We start from the raw sequence: 14,371 nt of genomic DNA, 5'->3' as shown, positions 1-14,371 counted from the left end.
CAAATTAATGCATAGGCGATGTAGTGGGAAAATGACCTGCTCCAAACCACACAATGACTAATGAGCAACAAAGTGGGACAAAAGTTCATATATAGCATACTCACTAGGGATGCATAAGTAATTGTATTAAAATTATGAGGTTGATTCGTTCCTCCTGTTCTAATGCATTCCTCAATTATTACATAGTCACGCTGTTTATTATATAATAATACTCATTTTTACCCGAGGCCATCAAATATGGCCATCAGGTATTGTGAAGGCTTTGCGCCTGCCTGCCTGCGCTCAGCATAAGTCCAGTTCTATTACTGCCAGAGTCTTCAAATTTACAGGGAACAAACATTCTTGGGACACAGACCCTGGACAAGTTCAAAGATGGCTAACCTTAACCTGTTTTAAGAGGTTAAAATGTCACATTCTCTTTCAATCTGTTAATTTTTGTTTTTGAGTTGGGGTGAGAGCCAGAGTAGAGTTGCCCCACAATCTCAGTGGCTGGTGTTTCCAAAACTGGTTTGGTTTGTGTGTTTGTATGCATGTTTCTCATATATTATGTAAAAGCTAGCGAGAAATAAACACTTCTAAAACTCAAAATGCTGTTTTTGGAACCAAACAACACCTCTGAACGTATTTACGAGACATTTTGTGGACATTAGCACGGTGATGTCATAGGCTGGTAGCTAGCTGCAATACTCCGTTTTGTTTGTGTGCAAGTATATCCTCTGTGTCATATATTACGTAAAAGCGAGTGAGAAATAAACACTTCTAAAACTGAAGACTTTGTTTTTGCAACCTGATAAGATCTCTGCAGTCATTTACAAGACATTTTGCAGACATTAGCATGCATGCTAACCTCTGCTAACTCAAACATTTCTCATGAATACCTGCAAATGCACAGAGGGTGAGCTACAAATATTCCTTGATTTGCAGAACATGAACAAATGATGATTTTATTTGAACATGTACAAATTGTATGTAAGACAATAGGATCTTAATTAAACTGCAAATTATAAAGAACCCAATGCGCATACGGTTGAGGGTGTTTTAGCATTGTTATAATGTGTCATATTTTGTAATTAAGTGAAAATTTATGACATTTTGAGTTATTACCAAATGTGTGCAGCTTTACATGATACACAGAACAGCCTTTATTATCTCTAAAACATATTGATGCAAATCATTCCTATTTAGAATATTGTTGTGGTCACATATCAAACTCTAACAAAGCTAATTTGCAATGTTTTTCCAAACAGAAAACAATTATCTGCACGAAATCCTTAAAAAATGGGTAATTTTTAAGCATGTTAATTGGTGAGCTTTTTTTGTTGTTGTTGTTGTTGTAAAATGCTACTTTTGACAGTAATGATGCTTACAGGTTATGAGTCATGTTTGTGCTTTAAGACGCACTAAGTTACTGTTTGAGTCTAAATTAAAAGTTATCTGTTGTGCTCCACTGTGTGAGTGCAAATTTATGAAGTATCAGCATAAATCAATGAATTAATTTCAAATTAATTTTTCTACTGGACTGTCAAGATATAAAACTGGTTTTCATAAATAAAAATGTATAGATGCATGTTTTTCTGTGCAAGAAAAAATCTAAGCTCTTTAAAGGAAAAAAAAAAAAACTAAAAATTGTCACCCTCTGGCCTCCTCTTGTACAAAAACCTGAGAAACTTGTTTGAAGCATTTACCAAATTAAACACTGTTCCCTAATTTAATAGTAAAATTACCCCGACAAAGCATGGTTTCTTACTTCTCTGCTTAAATAATCCTTAATGCAAAACAAAGTTTTGCATCATTGAAAATACCACTTTGTCACCATAGCACAATTTGTAGTATTGTGTGTGTGTATATTAATGTATGTAGTGTTTAAAAACATATTGTGGTCTATCGGGTTCTGAGTTTTCTCAGGGCATAAAATGAGTTATTTTAAGTAATTACAGAATTAAACGCTTCCCTGACTAAACAGTAAAATGTGACTGACAAAGATGAAAGCTGAGCTCAATTCAAAGACAGATTAAAGTGACGATTATGCAGTTTATTCCAAAGAATCATTATTTAGACAGCATGTGGGGAAAACAGCCATATTATTTAGCTTTCAAATGTACATACAGCTGATTCTTACTTTTAAAAATATTGTAAAATGTAACCCTGACAAACACAAAATATTTATTCCAGAAAAAAAAAATTCAGAGTATGTGGAAGAATACCCATTATTTTTTTCCCAAAAGTACAGAATTCTTATAGTTTTAAAGTGCTTGTATTTTAAAGTCATTTGACTACTTTATGTTCTCATAGATTTTTTTTTTTTTTACTATTTTGTATTTCAACAGGAATGATAATAATAATAAAACTGCAAATATCAAAAACAAACTGGGTTCCTAATTTGTTGGCAAACAAAAGAAAAGCGAAATTATCATAAAGAGCAACCAAGTTATCACTTTACCGATTTTTAAGTTTAAAAAAAAATCCCCAAACCATGCAAATAAATAAATAACGCAAGCAGTTATTGTTACAGTCACAGCAGAAAATAAATAGAATTTCACAGAGACTGCAGAAAGTCCACGACCTCCACGCGGCCGTGCTCTCTGGCCAAATCCACGGGCCGGTGGTGGTGGTTGTCTGTGGCCTGTGGATCGGCCCCGAACTGCACCAGGAGCCGCACCGTGTCCACGAAGCCAGTTCTGGCCGCGTCGTGCAGCGGGGTCGTCCCCGTGCTTCTGTCCGCCACGTTCGGGTCCGCACCGGACTCCAGCAGGAACCGAACCACCGACGTGCTGCCCATCATCACCACCTTCACGGACCACAAGCCAGAAACACGCACCGAGCCGATCAACACGCATAAAGCTGCAAATCCTTTTATTTTAATAAATACTCTTGTATTTTAAAAGTGGCACCAGAGCGGACGCGTTTTAACGCGCCAACGTGAAATCAGAATTTCCTGATAAATAAATTTGCTAGATATTTTTTTACTCTTCCTTAAATTAAATCGACCCGCGCTTTATTTTGAAAGTCAGATTTAAAAATAAATGAATAAAAAGCCACATAAGTCATTTATCTTCAATTTTTGATGATATCAGCTTATGATTATAGTCCAATAAAACTTTTCTAAAGGCCCCGTAAACGTCACTGATAAGAGTTTATATTACAGTGAGTCGAAAAGCAAAGTGAAACTTTACGTGCAGCCTCAACGTATATTTATTACGAAAACAAAATACTAGAATAAGGCTGTTCGTTTCAAAATTTTATTTTTTATTAATAGTTACATGTTGTATTTGTTGTGCCTTTAGGTGACGTCACTGTGAGGTTACCTGTATGGCGGTTCGTCCGAAGCGGTTCGGTCCATTCACGCGGGCCCCCGCGCGCAGGAGACGCTCCACTTCCTCCCTCTGTCCTGTCGCCGCCGCCGCTGTCAGATCATCCTCCGAAGTCATGTCCAAAATTTTGTCCTCTGCACATCAGCTTCCGACCCCGTCGAGTCCACGGACAAGTCTGTGGATTCTTCCACTGCGATCGGCTGCAGAAAGACAGCCCGCGCGCGCTGAGTGTCTGTGGGTCTTCAGTCGTCGTCCTCAGGTCCTCACTCTGTGCGGAACACCTGTCTGTCTTCTCGGATACGGCGCATCTTTCGCGTCCAGATGACTGGACTGAGTCCGGACTTGTCTATCTTCAATGGGTGACGTCACTGCCTGCCGATGTTGCTGATGTGTGGGTTTGCGCATGCGCCGTTCTACGTCACGCGGTTTGACAGCAGAACCACGTTGCTTCTGTTTTGTTCTTTCTGCTTCCGAAAGTAGCTGCTGCCTCTGGACGGGTATAAACACCAGGACCGCCCCGAGAGTACGTTTCTGTCAAAAGTAAACTACATTCGAGGAGGAGAAAATGATCCAAGTGAAACGAATAGGTGCCTTGGCAAATTTGTCAAGAAAAACTAAATACAAATTAATGAAAGACCAAAAAAAAAAAAAAGCGGTTAAAAGAATTCTTTATGCCCCTTCCAAAAAACCCCCAAACAAACCAGAAAAAAAAACCCTGGGATTAAATCATTTAGTGTTTTTCATTATTATATTTGACACATATAAGTACCAATTGTCATTCATTTAAAAAAAGACAGAAAAATATATACAGTTCATATTTCCATTCATGTATTACAAATGCTGTGCCATTATTAAAGAGTAAACATGGTAAATAGTAATCATTTAGCTTTTTGTTTATATGATTGAATTCTTTCATTGCAACATGAATTCTTCAGGCATCTACAAAAATCAAATAACTGGGTATTAAATAACTGAAGTCTTTTCTAGTTTGTGATATCTGGCATCATAAAAGTACCAAATATAAATGCAAAGCTTTGTAATTTGCCAGTAAAACAACCAACAGTGGAACACAAATTTAATTTCAAGTTAAGTCTGTAATGAAGGTAATGTATGCTAAAGGCAATGATTCAGCAATAAAATCATATCACGTAATCACTATGGTAGCTAAAAGTGAATGGCTTGGTCAAGATTTGTTGGAATATTTTGCTCTTTGATTAGTTCTGATTAAAGTAAACACAAAATGGTATTTAAAAAAATGTATTTATTTATTTGTTTTTACAAAAAGGCTAATTTTATTTTTCCCCCCTTCCCATTTTAGCATTTTCTTACATAATGTGAAGCTAACTTTTTTAAAAATAATGTTCAATAATGAGATCCAGAATTTTGGTAAATAAGAGTCTTGATGGTTTAAAAAGTTATAAGAGAAAAAAATGTGGCCAAACTTGTCAGGTGTGTAACACAATTTACAATCATGATTGTTTTTCATACACAACCTATACTTTGTGTCTTCTTTCAGGAGTTGTGTTGAGGTGTGCTATGAAGGAAGAGACTAAAAAAAACAAACATGCAAATACAGCATATTCATCATGCAGATATTCAAATGTGATATTTTAAATAAGGGAGTTAATAAGTAAAACCCTAAGCCTTGCAAGCGTTACACTCCTGACAATTTGGGCCACTTTTTTTTTTTTTTTTTTTTTTTGAATAATTTCTTAAAGCATCAAGATAAAATACTGTTATTTACCATAATTCTGGACCTGATTGTTGGACATTATTTGAAACAAGTTAGCTGATGTGAAAAGCTGTAGTAAAAATCCTTGCATTACATTACACTGTAGGACCATAAGTATAACAAGTATAAAATCAGAAAAGATTTATTCAATGCCAATTCTTTGGGCTTTGCTCCAGGATATTTCTCTTATGACTGTGGCCATATACCAGATAAAGAGACTCAACTCATATTTTATTTAGTAAGGACACTTTTTTTTTTCAGCAAAAATTGTATTATCTGTTATTAACATACAAATTAGGCAGCTGCATAATTACTCTAATTACTATGACAAATATTATCTTTTTCAAAAAATTATGTATTGATTATTATTGTACTTACAATTCATCTTTTAGTCAATATCTGCAAATATTTCGGGACTAACAACCTTTACTGCAACCAGACATTGGAGAGCAGTAGATGTATTTTATCCTTAATTTCCTGATTTCACCCCCCCCCCCCCCGCCCCACCACACACACACACACACACACACACACACACACACTGAAAAAAGAACTGCTGTCTCAATGAGAAAAAAAATGATGCAACAATTTGCATAGATTTTTTAAAAGTTATTTCAACTCGCTTATTTCTACTTTCAACTGCGTTAATGTCACAAGACTTCTCTAGTTAAGTTGAAATAACTAAAAATCCATGCAAATTGTTACATCACTTTTTCTCATTGAGTTCACCTCCACCATCCGTCCCTTTTTCTTTATTGTTTTTAAGTACAATCTATGACCTGCAGTTTTGACAAAAAAGTTCATCTCTTTTTTAAACAAATTCACCCACCCGTTTTATTTTGAGGAAGAGCTTTACAAATGATTTGCTGTTATCAGGTTTATTTTTATTTGTAGTGTTACATTTGTGACTATACTGTACATATGGGTATGCACCTGTACGAATGTCAGGATGCTGTTTGTGAGGGAAAAAGGTAACTAACTCTGAATATGCTGCAGTAAAAAAGGTGCAGACATCCAAAAGCAGGTCAGAAACCCTAAAGTAGCTGGCCTGTAGTGAAAATGTGCAAAACAGGAAACAAAGCTCTCAAAAATATGATATGGCTTAAGTTTAGGAAGTATGAGACAAAGCGAAACAGAAATAAAAAAAATTGAGTCATTAGATGAGTATTAACAGATGATTGTGTGATGGAACTAAACGATGGCCTCAGCATTACTGGGAAATTTTTAAACGTAGTATATGGATGAAAGTTGACCCCTGAATTGCCCTTAAGGAGTTTGACTTGGTCATGACCTTTGAGGTCAAAGGTCAAGTTCCACTTAACAGATTTTAGGTGGGTACCGGAATTGCTCAGGTGGTGTCAAGGTAATGTCTGTCTTTTTTGTTTCTCCACTTTGTCCAGTTTCTGCCAAACGTAGTATGTGGAAAACAATTAACCCTCAAACTGGTCTTGAGAACAATGGATTCTGGAATTGCTTTGGTAAGGTCAGGTCAAGGTCAGTCATTCAGGGGAAAGGTTAGATTTCACCAGGGAATACATTGTGTTTACCAGGAATTTCCATCTTGAACAAGGTAACCACATGCTGTCCAAGTGTGCTATCACCTATCAGTAATAATTCCATTTACTGTGTGGAATTGAATGTTTTAAAATGTCTTGCACTCAGAGAAAAAAATTCTATCCACAAATATAAAACATGAGATTCAGCTGTGGTCCTCACAGCCTGTTCTTCAGACTGACATTTTACATGGTTGGGAGTTGGGACAATTTGACACAATGAGTGAGTGATCCACCTGCTTTCTACCTGCCTTACCATCTGAGCCACTGAGACAGAAATTCATATCAAAATAACATACCCAAAATAAGTGCTTATGACGCTTGAGTTTATATGAAAGAAGAGTCATTTAATTTGTACCAAGTGACAGAAAACCATTTAATATATCAGAAAAATGACTTGGCTTCAAGTTTAAACAATCTCAGGTTCAACAATGATGACAAGAAAAGAACAGAAGATTTCGCTTCAACATGCGCTGTTCAAAATTGGGATGCAAAGGGACTGAGAATTATTAAAAACTGGTGAGGTGGGACGTGGTGCATTTGGCACTCCGTCTTCCCCCTAAAAAAAAAAAAATCCCAATCAAGAATTTATTTTTAAACAGGTGTGTTGTTGCCCAGTGGGATTCATCATTTTCCTCATATTTTACACACAGGAAACTGTGCCTGTAGTTGCCATGGCTAAACAAAAGCTGACAGGGCTGCAGACCCATCAATTAAATCCTCTGCTTTTGAGTTACAGAGAAGGATTTTAAAATTCAAAGCACTCACAGTAGTGCAGCAGATAACTGAAACAATCATGCTAATGGTGATACAAGCACCAAAGTTGGCACAAATACTCCTTAGACATTACTCTTTTGAACAAACTGACTGGCCACGTGAATTTTCAATAGGCGGTCACGTTGGGATCAATTGAATAATTACACAGGGGTCAAAATGAAAAATGCTCAAATCATTTTGAAAACTACACCACATTATTTGTCTCATCGTAAAGATTCCAAAAAGGTGTAGTTTGGCCTATCTATGACTGAATGATCAGGAGTTATGGGGTAAAAACAGCAAAAAATGGTAACAAAGGTCAGTTTCAGTTTGTACAGGGGTTAAAAGTTAAAGTTGCTCCAATTTTGGTAAAAAGTGATGCAAATTATTGGTTGAGCTAATAGGATTAATAAATGGAATAGTTTGATTGTGTTGAATGTTTGGTCTCCAAAGTAAAGGTCAAACAAGGTCAACGTCCATTGGATTCTATGACATGTCACATATGTTACCCCGTAACATGATAACTAAGCATGATACATGGTCCAAACTATTCCTTTTTAAAACCCTGTTAACTCAATTAATAATTTGCATCATGTTTTACCAAAATTGGAGCAACTTTAACTTTTGACCCCTGTACAAACTGACACTGACCTTTGCCACCATTTTTCAAACACTGCAATTTTGTTGAGAAATAGCAATTGTCCAGGGCTACTCTGGTTTAATTAATCAAAAATGTGATTAAATCAAAATGTGATTAAACAAATTAAAATAGACATGCTAAGGTTTGATAGAAAATTTGAGTTAAGCAAATGTATTGTTAATAGATTGAGGTAACCCATTTCCTCAAAAAGGCAGCATCTTGGCTTGGATATTAGCACTGTTGCCTCACAGCAACGAGATCATGGGATCACTTCCCACCTGGGCCTTTCTGAGTGGAATTTGCATGTTCTCCCCGTGTTTGCATGATTTCACTCTGTGTGGGCCGGCTTCCTCCCATTTCCAAAGACATGCAGGTTGAGTAAAGTGGTAACTTTTAACTGACAGTCGGCGTGAATGTGTTTGTTTGTCTATACGTATGTGGCCCTATGATACTTTGCCATCCTGTCCTGGATGTACTCTGCCTCTTCACCTCTGACTGTTTGGACAGGCTCCAATCTCCTGTGACCCTTGATTGGAGTAAATGGATGTAGAAAATGAATGACTGACTGACTGAATATTTGTGTTGAAATGGCTTAATAGTGCATCAAGTCCAGTTTAATGTCACATAAATTTTAAAGTCATGTTGATTACTCAGCGTGAGTAACATATCTTGGGTCATCAATAGTTCCTCAATTAATTGCTGAAATGAATAGAATAGAATACAATAGATTACAGAACTGCAAAGCCACCAGGTTTGGATATGAGGTTGATGCTGGTTTAAGTTTCAGTAGTTATCCCTTTAGGTTGGTAATCAGCCTCAATTCAAAGACCTAGATAAGAATTATATTATTGGCAAACTAAAGAACCTGATACATTGAAGACTGAATGCTGTAAGCAAGGTATGACTGGGGTTTGTTAGCATCTAAACAACTTTATTTTCCCTTTCCCACTTACCTGCATACATTCTTGTCTAAAGTACCTCAAAGTGATACTTGAGTGAAAGTACATGTATCTTACCATAAAATTACTTTGGTAAAAGTTAATGTCTCCTTTAAAAATATTACTTGAGTAAAAGTCTTAAAGTATCTGACATTTACTGTACTTAAGTATCAAAAGTAAATTTGTATTCATATAAAATGTACTTTAAGTCAAAGTATTGAGTAATAGTAAAATCCACAACGAGCGGAGAGTGAAACGGCAACACGAAAAGAAAGCCAGTGTGGTGTCTGGAGAAATCAGGAGGGGGCCTCAGCCCCTATAAAAGGCTGGATCCGCCTCTGGTGGAGCGGTTGGTGTTGGTGACGGGATGAGTGAGCAACAGGTGGATGGAAATAGCTGTAAATAAAGTTGCTGTTCTTTTTCCTGGAAGAGCCATACAGACACTTTTCTGTTAAACACAACAGCTAGCCTCTTGTAAAACAGACAAACTCATTTATAGCTACACAGTTGTGCCAAATTTAAGGAAAAGTAAAAAAAGAAAAAAACAACGCAGGCATCACCACCACCAACCACTGCAAAGCAACCGAACGCAGCGTCCTTTGCGATCTCGAATCTAAAACGTGGCGCCACTTTTACGCGGTGCTTTCTGTGGAAATTTCAAATAAAATAAATAAAATAAAACAGCAACGCCGGCCAGTTTTGTTGGTACTGAAGTTAACTCCAGTGGAGTCCAAAGAGCAGATGACCCCTTTTCACCTTCCAGTCTCCTCTTCCTCAGCGGGGGCGCAGATTCAACCTGTCATCTTTTATTATTATTCTTCTTCTTTGTCTTTCGGCTGTTCCCGTTAGGGGTCGCCACAGCAGATCAATCGTTTCCATCTCACCCTGTCCTCTGTATCTTCCTCTGTCACACCAACCACCTGCATGTCCTCTCTCAGCACATCCATGAACCTCCTCTTTGGTCTCCCTCTTTTCCTCCTGCCTGGTGGCTCCATCCTCAGCATCCTTCTCCCTATATACCCTGGGTCCCTCCTCTGCACATGTCCAAACCATCTCAATCTCGCCTCTCTGATTTTGTCTCCAAACCGTCCCACCTGAGCTGTCCCTCTGATATGTTCATTCCTAATCTTGTCCATTCTTGTCACTCCCAAAGAAAATCTCAACATCTTCAGCTCTGCCACCTCCAGCTCTGCCTCCTGTCTTTTTGTTAGTGCCACTGTCTCTAAACCATACAACATAACTGGTCTCACTACTGTTTTGTAAACTTTCCCCTTCACTCTTGCTGATATTCTTCAGTCACAAATCACTCCTGCCACCTTTCTCCACCCACTCCACCCTGCCTGCACTCTCTTCTTCACCTCTCTACCACACTCTCCATTACTTTGAACAGTTGACCCCAAATATTTAAACTCATCTACTTTCACCACTACTCCTTGTAACTGCACTATTCCAGTGGGCTCCCTCTCATTCACACACATGTACTCAGTCTTGCTTCTACTGACTTTCATTCCCCTTCTCTCCAAAGCATATCTCCACTTCTCCAGACTAGACTCAACTTGCTCTCTACTCTCACTACAGATCACAATGTCATCTGCAAACATCATAGTCCATGGGGACTCCTGTCTGATCTCATCTGTCAACCTGTCCATCACCACGGCAAACAAGAAAGGACTCAGAGCTGATCCTTGGTGTAATCCCACCTCCACCTTGAATGAGTCTGTCATTCCGAATGCGCATCTCACCGCTGTCACACTATTCTTGTACATGTCCTGCACTACCCTAACATACTTCTCTGCCACTCCAGACTTCCTCATACAATGCCACAACTCTTCTCTTGTCACCCTATCATAAGCTTTTTCTAAGTCCACAAACACACAATGTAACGCTTTCTGTCCTTCTCTGTACTTTTCCAACAGTATTCTCAGAGCAAACATTGCATCTGTAGTGCTCTTTCTCGGCATGAAACTATATTGCTGCTCACAGATCTTCACCTGTTTTCTAAGCCTAGCTTCTACTACTCTTTCCCATAACTTCATGCTGTGGCTGATCAGCTTTATGCCTCTGTAGTTACTGCAGCTCTGCACATCACCCTTGTTCTTGAAAATAGGAACCAGCACACTTCGTCTCCACTCCTCAGGCATCCTCTCACTTTCCAAGATTTTATTAAACAGTCTGGTTAGAAACTCTACTGCCATCTCTCCTAGACATTTCCATGCCTCCATTGGAATGTCATCTGGACCAACTGCCTTTCCACTCTTCATCCTCTTCATAGCAGCCCTCACTTCTTCCTTGCTAATCTCTTTTACTTCCTGATTTACTCTCACCACATCATCCAGCCTTTTCTCTCGCTCATTTTCTTTATTCATCAACTCTTCAAAATATTCCCTCCACCTTCTCAGCACACACTCCTCACTTGTCAGCACATTACCATGTGCATCTTTTACCACCCTAACCTGCTGCACATCCTTTCCAGCTCTGTCCCTTTGTCTGGCCAATCGGTACAAGTCCTTTTCTCCTTCCTTACTATTCAACTTCTTGTACAGCTTGCAATATGCCTTTTCCTTTGCTTTTGCCACTTCTCTTCTCGCCTTACGCCGCATCTCCTTGTACTCCTCTCTACTTTCTTCATCTCTCCGACTATCCCAAAACTTTTTCGCCAACCTCTTTCTCCTTATGCTTTCCTGGACCTCTTCATTCCACCACCAAGTCTCCTTGTCTTCCTTCCACTGTCCAGATGTCATACCCAGTACTGCCCTAGCTGTCTCCCTCACCACATCTGCAGTACTTTTCCAGTTGTCCAAAACTGCTTCCCCTCCAACTAGTGCTTCTCTCACCTGCTCGCTAAATTTCACACAACAGTCTTCCTCCTTCAGCTTCCACCATCTGATCCTTTGTTGAGCTCTCACTCTCTTCTTCTTCTTTACCTCTAAAGTCATCATACAAACAACCATCCTATGCTGTCTAGTGACACTCTCTCCTGCTACCACCTTACAGTCTGTGATTTCTTTTAGCTTGCATCTCCTATAAAGAATGTAGTCCACCTGTGTGCACCTTCCTCCACTCTTATATGTTACCCTGTGCTCCTCCCTTTTCTTAAAGTAGGTATTCACCACAGCCATTTCCATCCTTTTTGCAAAATCAACTACCATCTGTCCTTCTCCATTCCTATCCTTGATACCATATCTACCCATTACTTCCTCATCACCTCTGTTCCCTTCACCAACATGCCCATTGAAGTCTGCTCCTATCACCACTCTTTCATGCTTGGGCACACTCTCCACCACCTCATCTAACACACTCCAGAAATCTTCTTTCTCCTTCATCTCACAACCTACCTGTGGGGCATATGCACTGATGATATTCATCATCACCCCTTCAATTTCCAACTTCACACTCATCACCCTGTCAGACACTCGCTTAACCTCCAACACACTTTTAACATACTCTTCCTTTAAAATGACCCCAACACCATTTCTCTTCCTGTCCTCACCATGGTACAACAACTTGTACCCACCGCCGATGCTCCTGCTCTTACTTCCCTTCCACTTGGTCTCTTGCACACAGAATATGTCTACCTTTCTCCTCTCCATCATATCAGCCAGCTCTCTCCCTTTACCAGTCATACTACCAACATTCAAAGTCCCCACTCTCATTTCCACCCTTCTAGTTTTCTTCTTCTCCCGCTGTTCGTGGCAACGTTTTCCTCCTCTTCTTCGTCGTCTTCGCCCAGCAGTAGCCCAATTTCCACCGGCACCCTGTTGGGCAATAGCACCGGTGGCGGACGTTGTTAACCCGGGCCGCGACCGATCTGGTATGGGAATTCGATTCTGAGTCTGCATAGTTGGGTTGGCTTGTTTTATGCCGGATGCCCTTCCTGACGCAACCCTCCTCATTTATCCGGGCTTGGGACCGTCACTCAGAATGTACTGGCTGCACACCCCATGTGGCTGAATTACCTTTTATTATTATTATTATTATTATTATTATTATTATTTGTCTTTTAAACTTGTTTTTTGTCAAACACGGCACTTGATGCTGCAGAGGTGAAAGTTGGGACCCCTGCGCTGAAGAGGACATCTCTTCCCAGTTTGGCGTGCCATTGCTTTCACCTCTGCAAACAGGCATTGCCTAATCAAATTTCTTCTACTTTTATATTGTAGTAACAAGTAATGAAGATGGTTCAGGGAAATATGACGGAGTAAAAGTAAAAATTTTATTGAGGAAATGTAGTGGAGTAAAAGTGAAAGTCACCAGAAATGTAAATAACGAAGTGAAGTACAGATACGTCAAAATTCTACTTAAGTACAGTAACAAAGTATTTCTACTTCATTACATCGCAACACTGCCTGCATACACTTAAATCCTTAAAGCTCTGTATTTTATTTTTCATTTGGACAGCTCTGTGTTTGTGAAAGTGTGACATTAACATGCTTTTCAATAAGACGTGACTGCTCAGCTTATATAGTGTGTTGATTTGAAATGATCGCAATTGTGAGGTGTCATTGAAACCCTAAAACCGTTAGGCTGCATTCATGGGAACGGTAATGGATTGTGTTTTCTTAATTCTTGCTTTATCTGTATAAATGTGAGCAGACCTGTGTGGAATGCGTGTTCGTCTCAGAGCTCACAGCCTGTAACGATGAAGGGTGAACGTGGGCGGCGGTGCGCCGGTCTGGAAGTCCCCTGTGTGTGTGTGTGCGCGCGCGCACCACTGTCTGTGTGCACAGTGTAAGGAAAAAGTGCACTGTGAATAATTACAGACGTTATGGCTTATGCCTTTTATGTTGTGTTTAAAGTATGGCAGAATAAACAGCTCAACAATTTTATTTCGTAGGACTTTGTAGAGGACAATTAAAGTGTGCTTTTAATAACAACCAAGGCCACCATCAAACGTACCAGGCGGTTTTTCTTTGCATGGCTAGACTTCATGACATCAGCGCATTTGGAACGCACTTTTGGTCAGAAAAATACTTTAGGACAGGGTTTTTTTTTTCACCCCCCTTTCTGTGCTAAAATTAGCAGCATAGTTTTAAGAAAAGCGGTCAATAGAGATGTGGTGGCTATCGTTGTAATCTCTCAGAGAACCGCCTCTGAATTTGCTTTATTGTTGGGCCGTCACTTCTTTTTTGTTATGGCATGTAGCTTCTGAGAAACTTAACTTATTTTCATATATTTTTTCAGGTTTACTTTTGTTTCTTTTACCAAATTGTTTATGTGCTTGCTGCATGTTAACAATCCAGACTATTATCCGCGACAGCAGAGAAGGGGAATACCTGTTTTTGGATTTGAAGAATGAAATCACCGTCTGCTGACTGTGCTTTTGAAATCCCCCTGCTCTCGCTCTTTCTAAATGCTTTCATTGTCTGTATTTATGATGGCTAAATATCTCTGAGCCGTCAAAGCTCATGTTTGTTTCTTCACACATTTACACAAACGGGCAA

The 14,371-nt window shown here is 39.1% G+C and overlaps 1 protein-coding gene across 1 annotated transcript; it reads right to left on the bottom strand.

Moving 5' to 3' along the window:
* Nucleotides 1-1,636: 1,636 nt before the first annotated feature.
* cdkn2a/b (cyclin-dependent kinase inhibitor 2A/B (p15, inhibits CDK4)) lies at nt 1,637-3,687 on the bottom strand. The gene is made up of 2 exons (XM_034188096.1): nt 3,306-3,687; nt 1,637-2,788 (listed from the first exon to the last, which is right to left on the bottom strand). The coding sequence occupies exons 1-2, from the start codon at nt 3,426-3,428 to the stop codon at nt 2,537-2,539; spliced, it is 375 nt and encodes a 124-aa protein (XP_034043987.1). The 5' UTR covers nt 3,429-3,687; the 3' UTR covers nt 1,637-2,536.
* Nucleotides 3,688-14,371: the final 10,684 nt, after the last annotated feature.

The sequence above is a fragment of the Thalassophryne amazonica genome, chromosome 15 (assembly GCF_902500255.1).
Source record: "Thalassophryne amazonica chromosome 15, fThaAma1.1, whole genome shotgun sequence".
Lineage (NCBI taxonomy): Eukaryota > Metazoa > Chordata > Actinopteri > Batrachoidiformes > Batrachoididae > Thalassophryne > Thalassophryne amazonica.
Note: the sequence above shows the minus strand (reverse complement) of the source record. Positions and strands in the feature narration are given on the sequence as shown.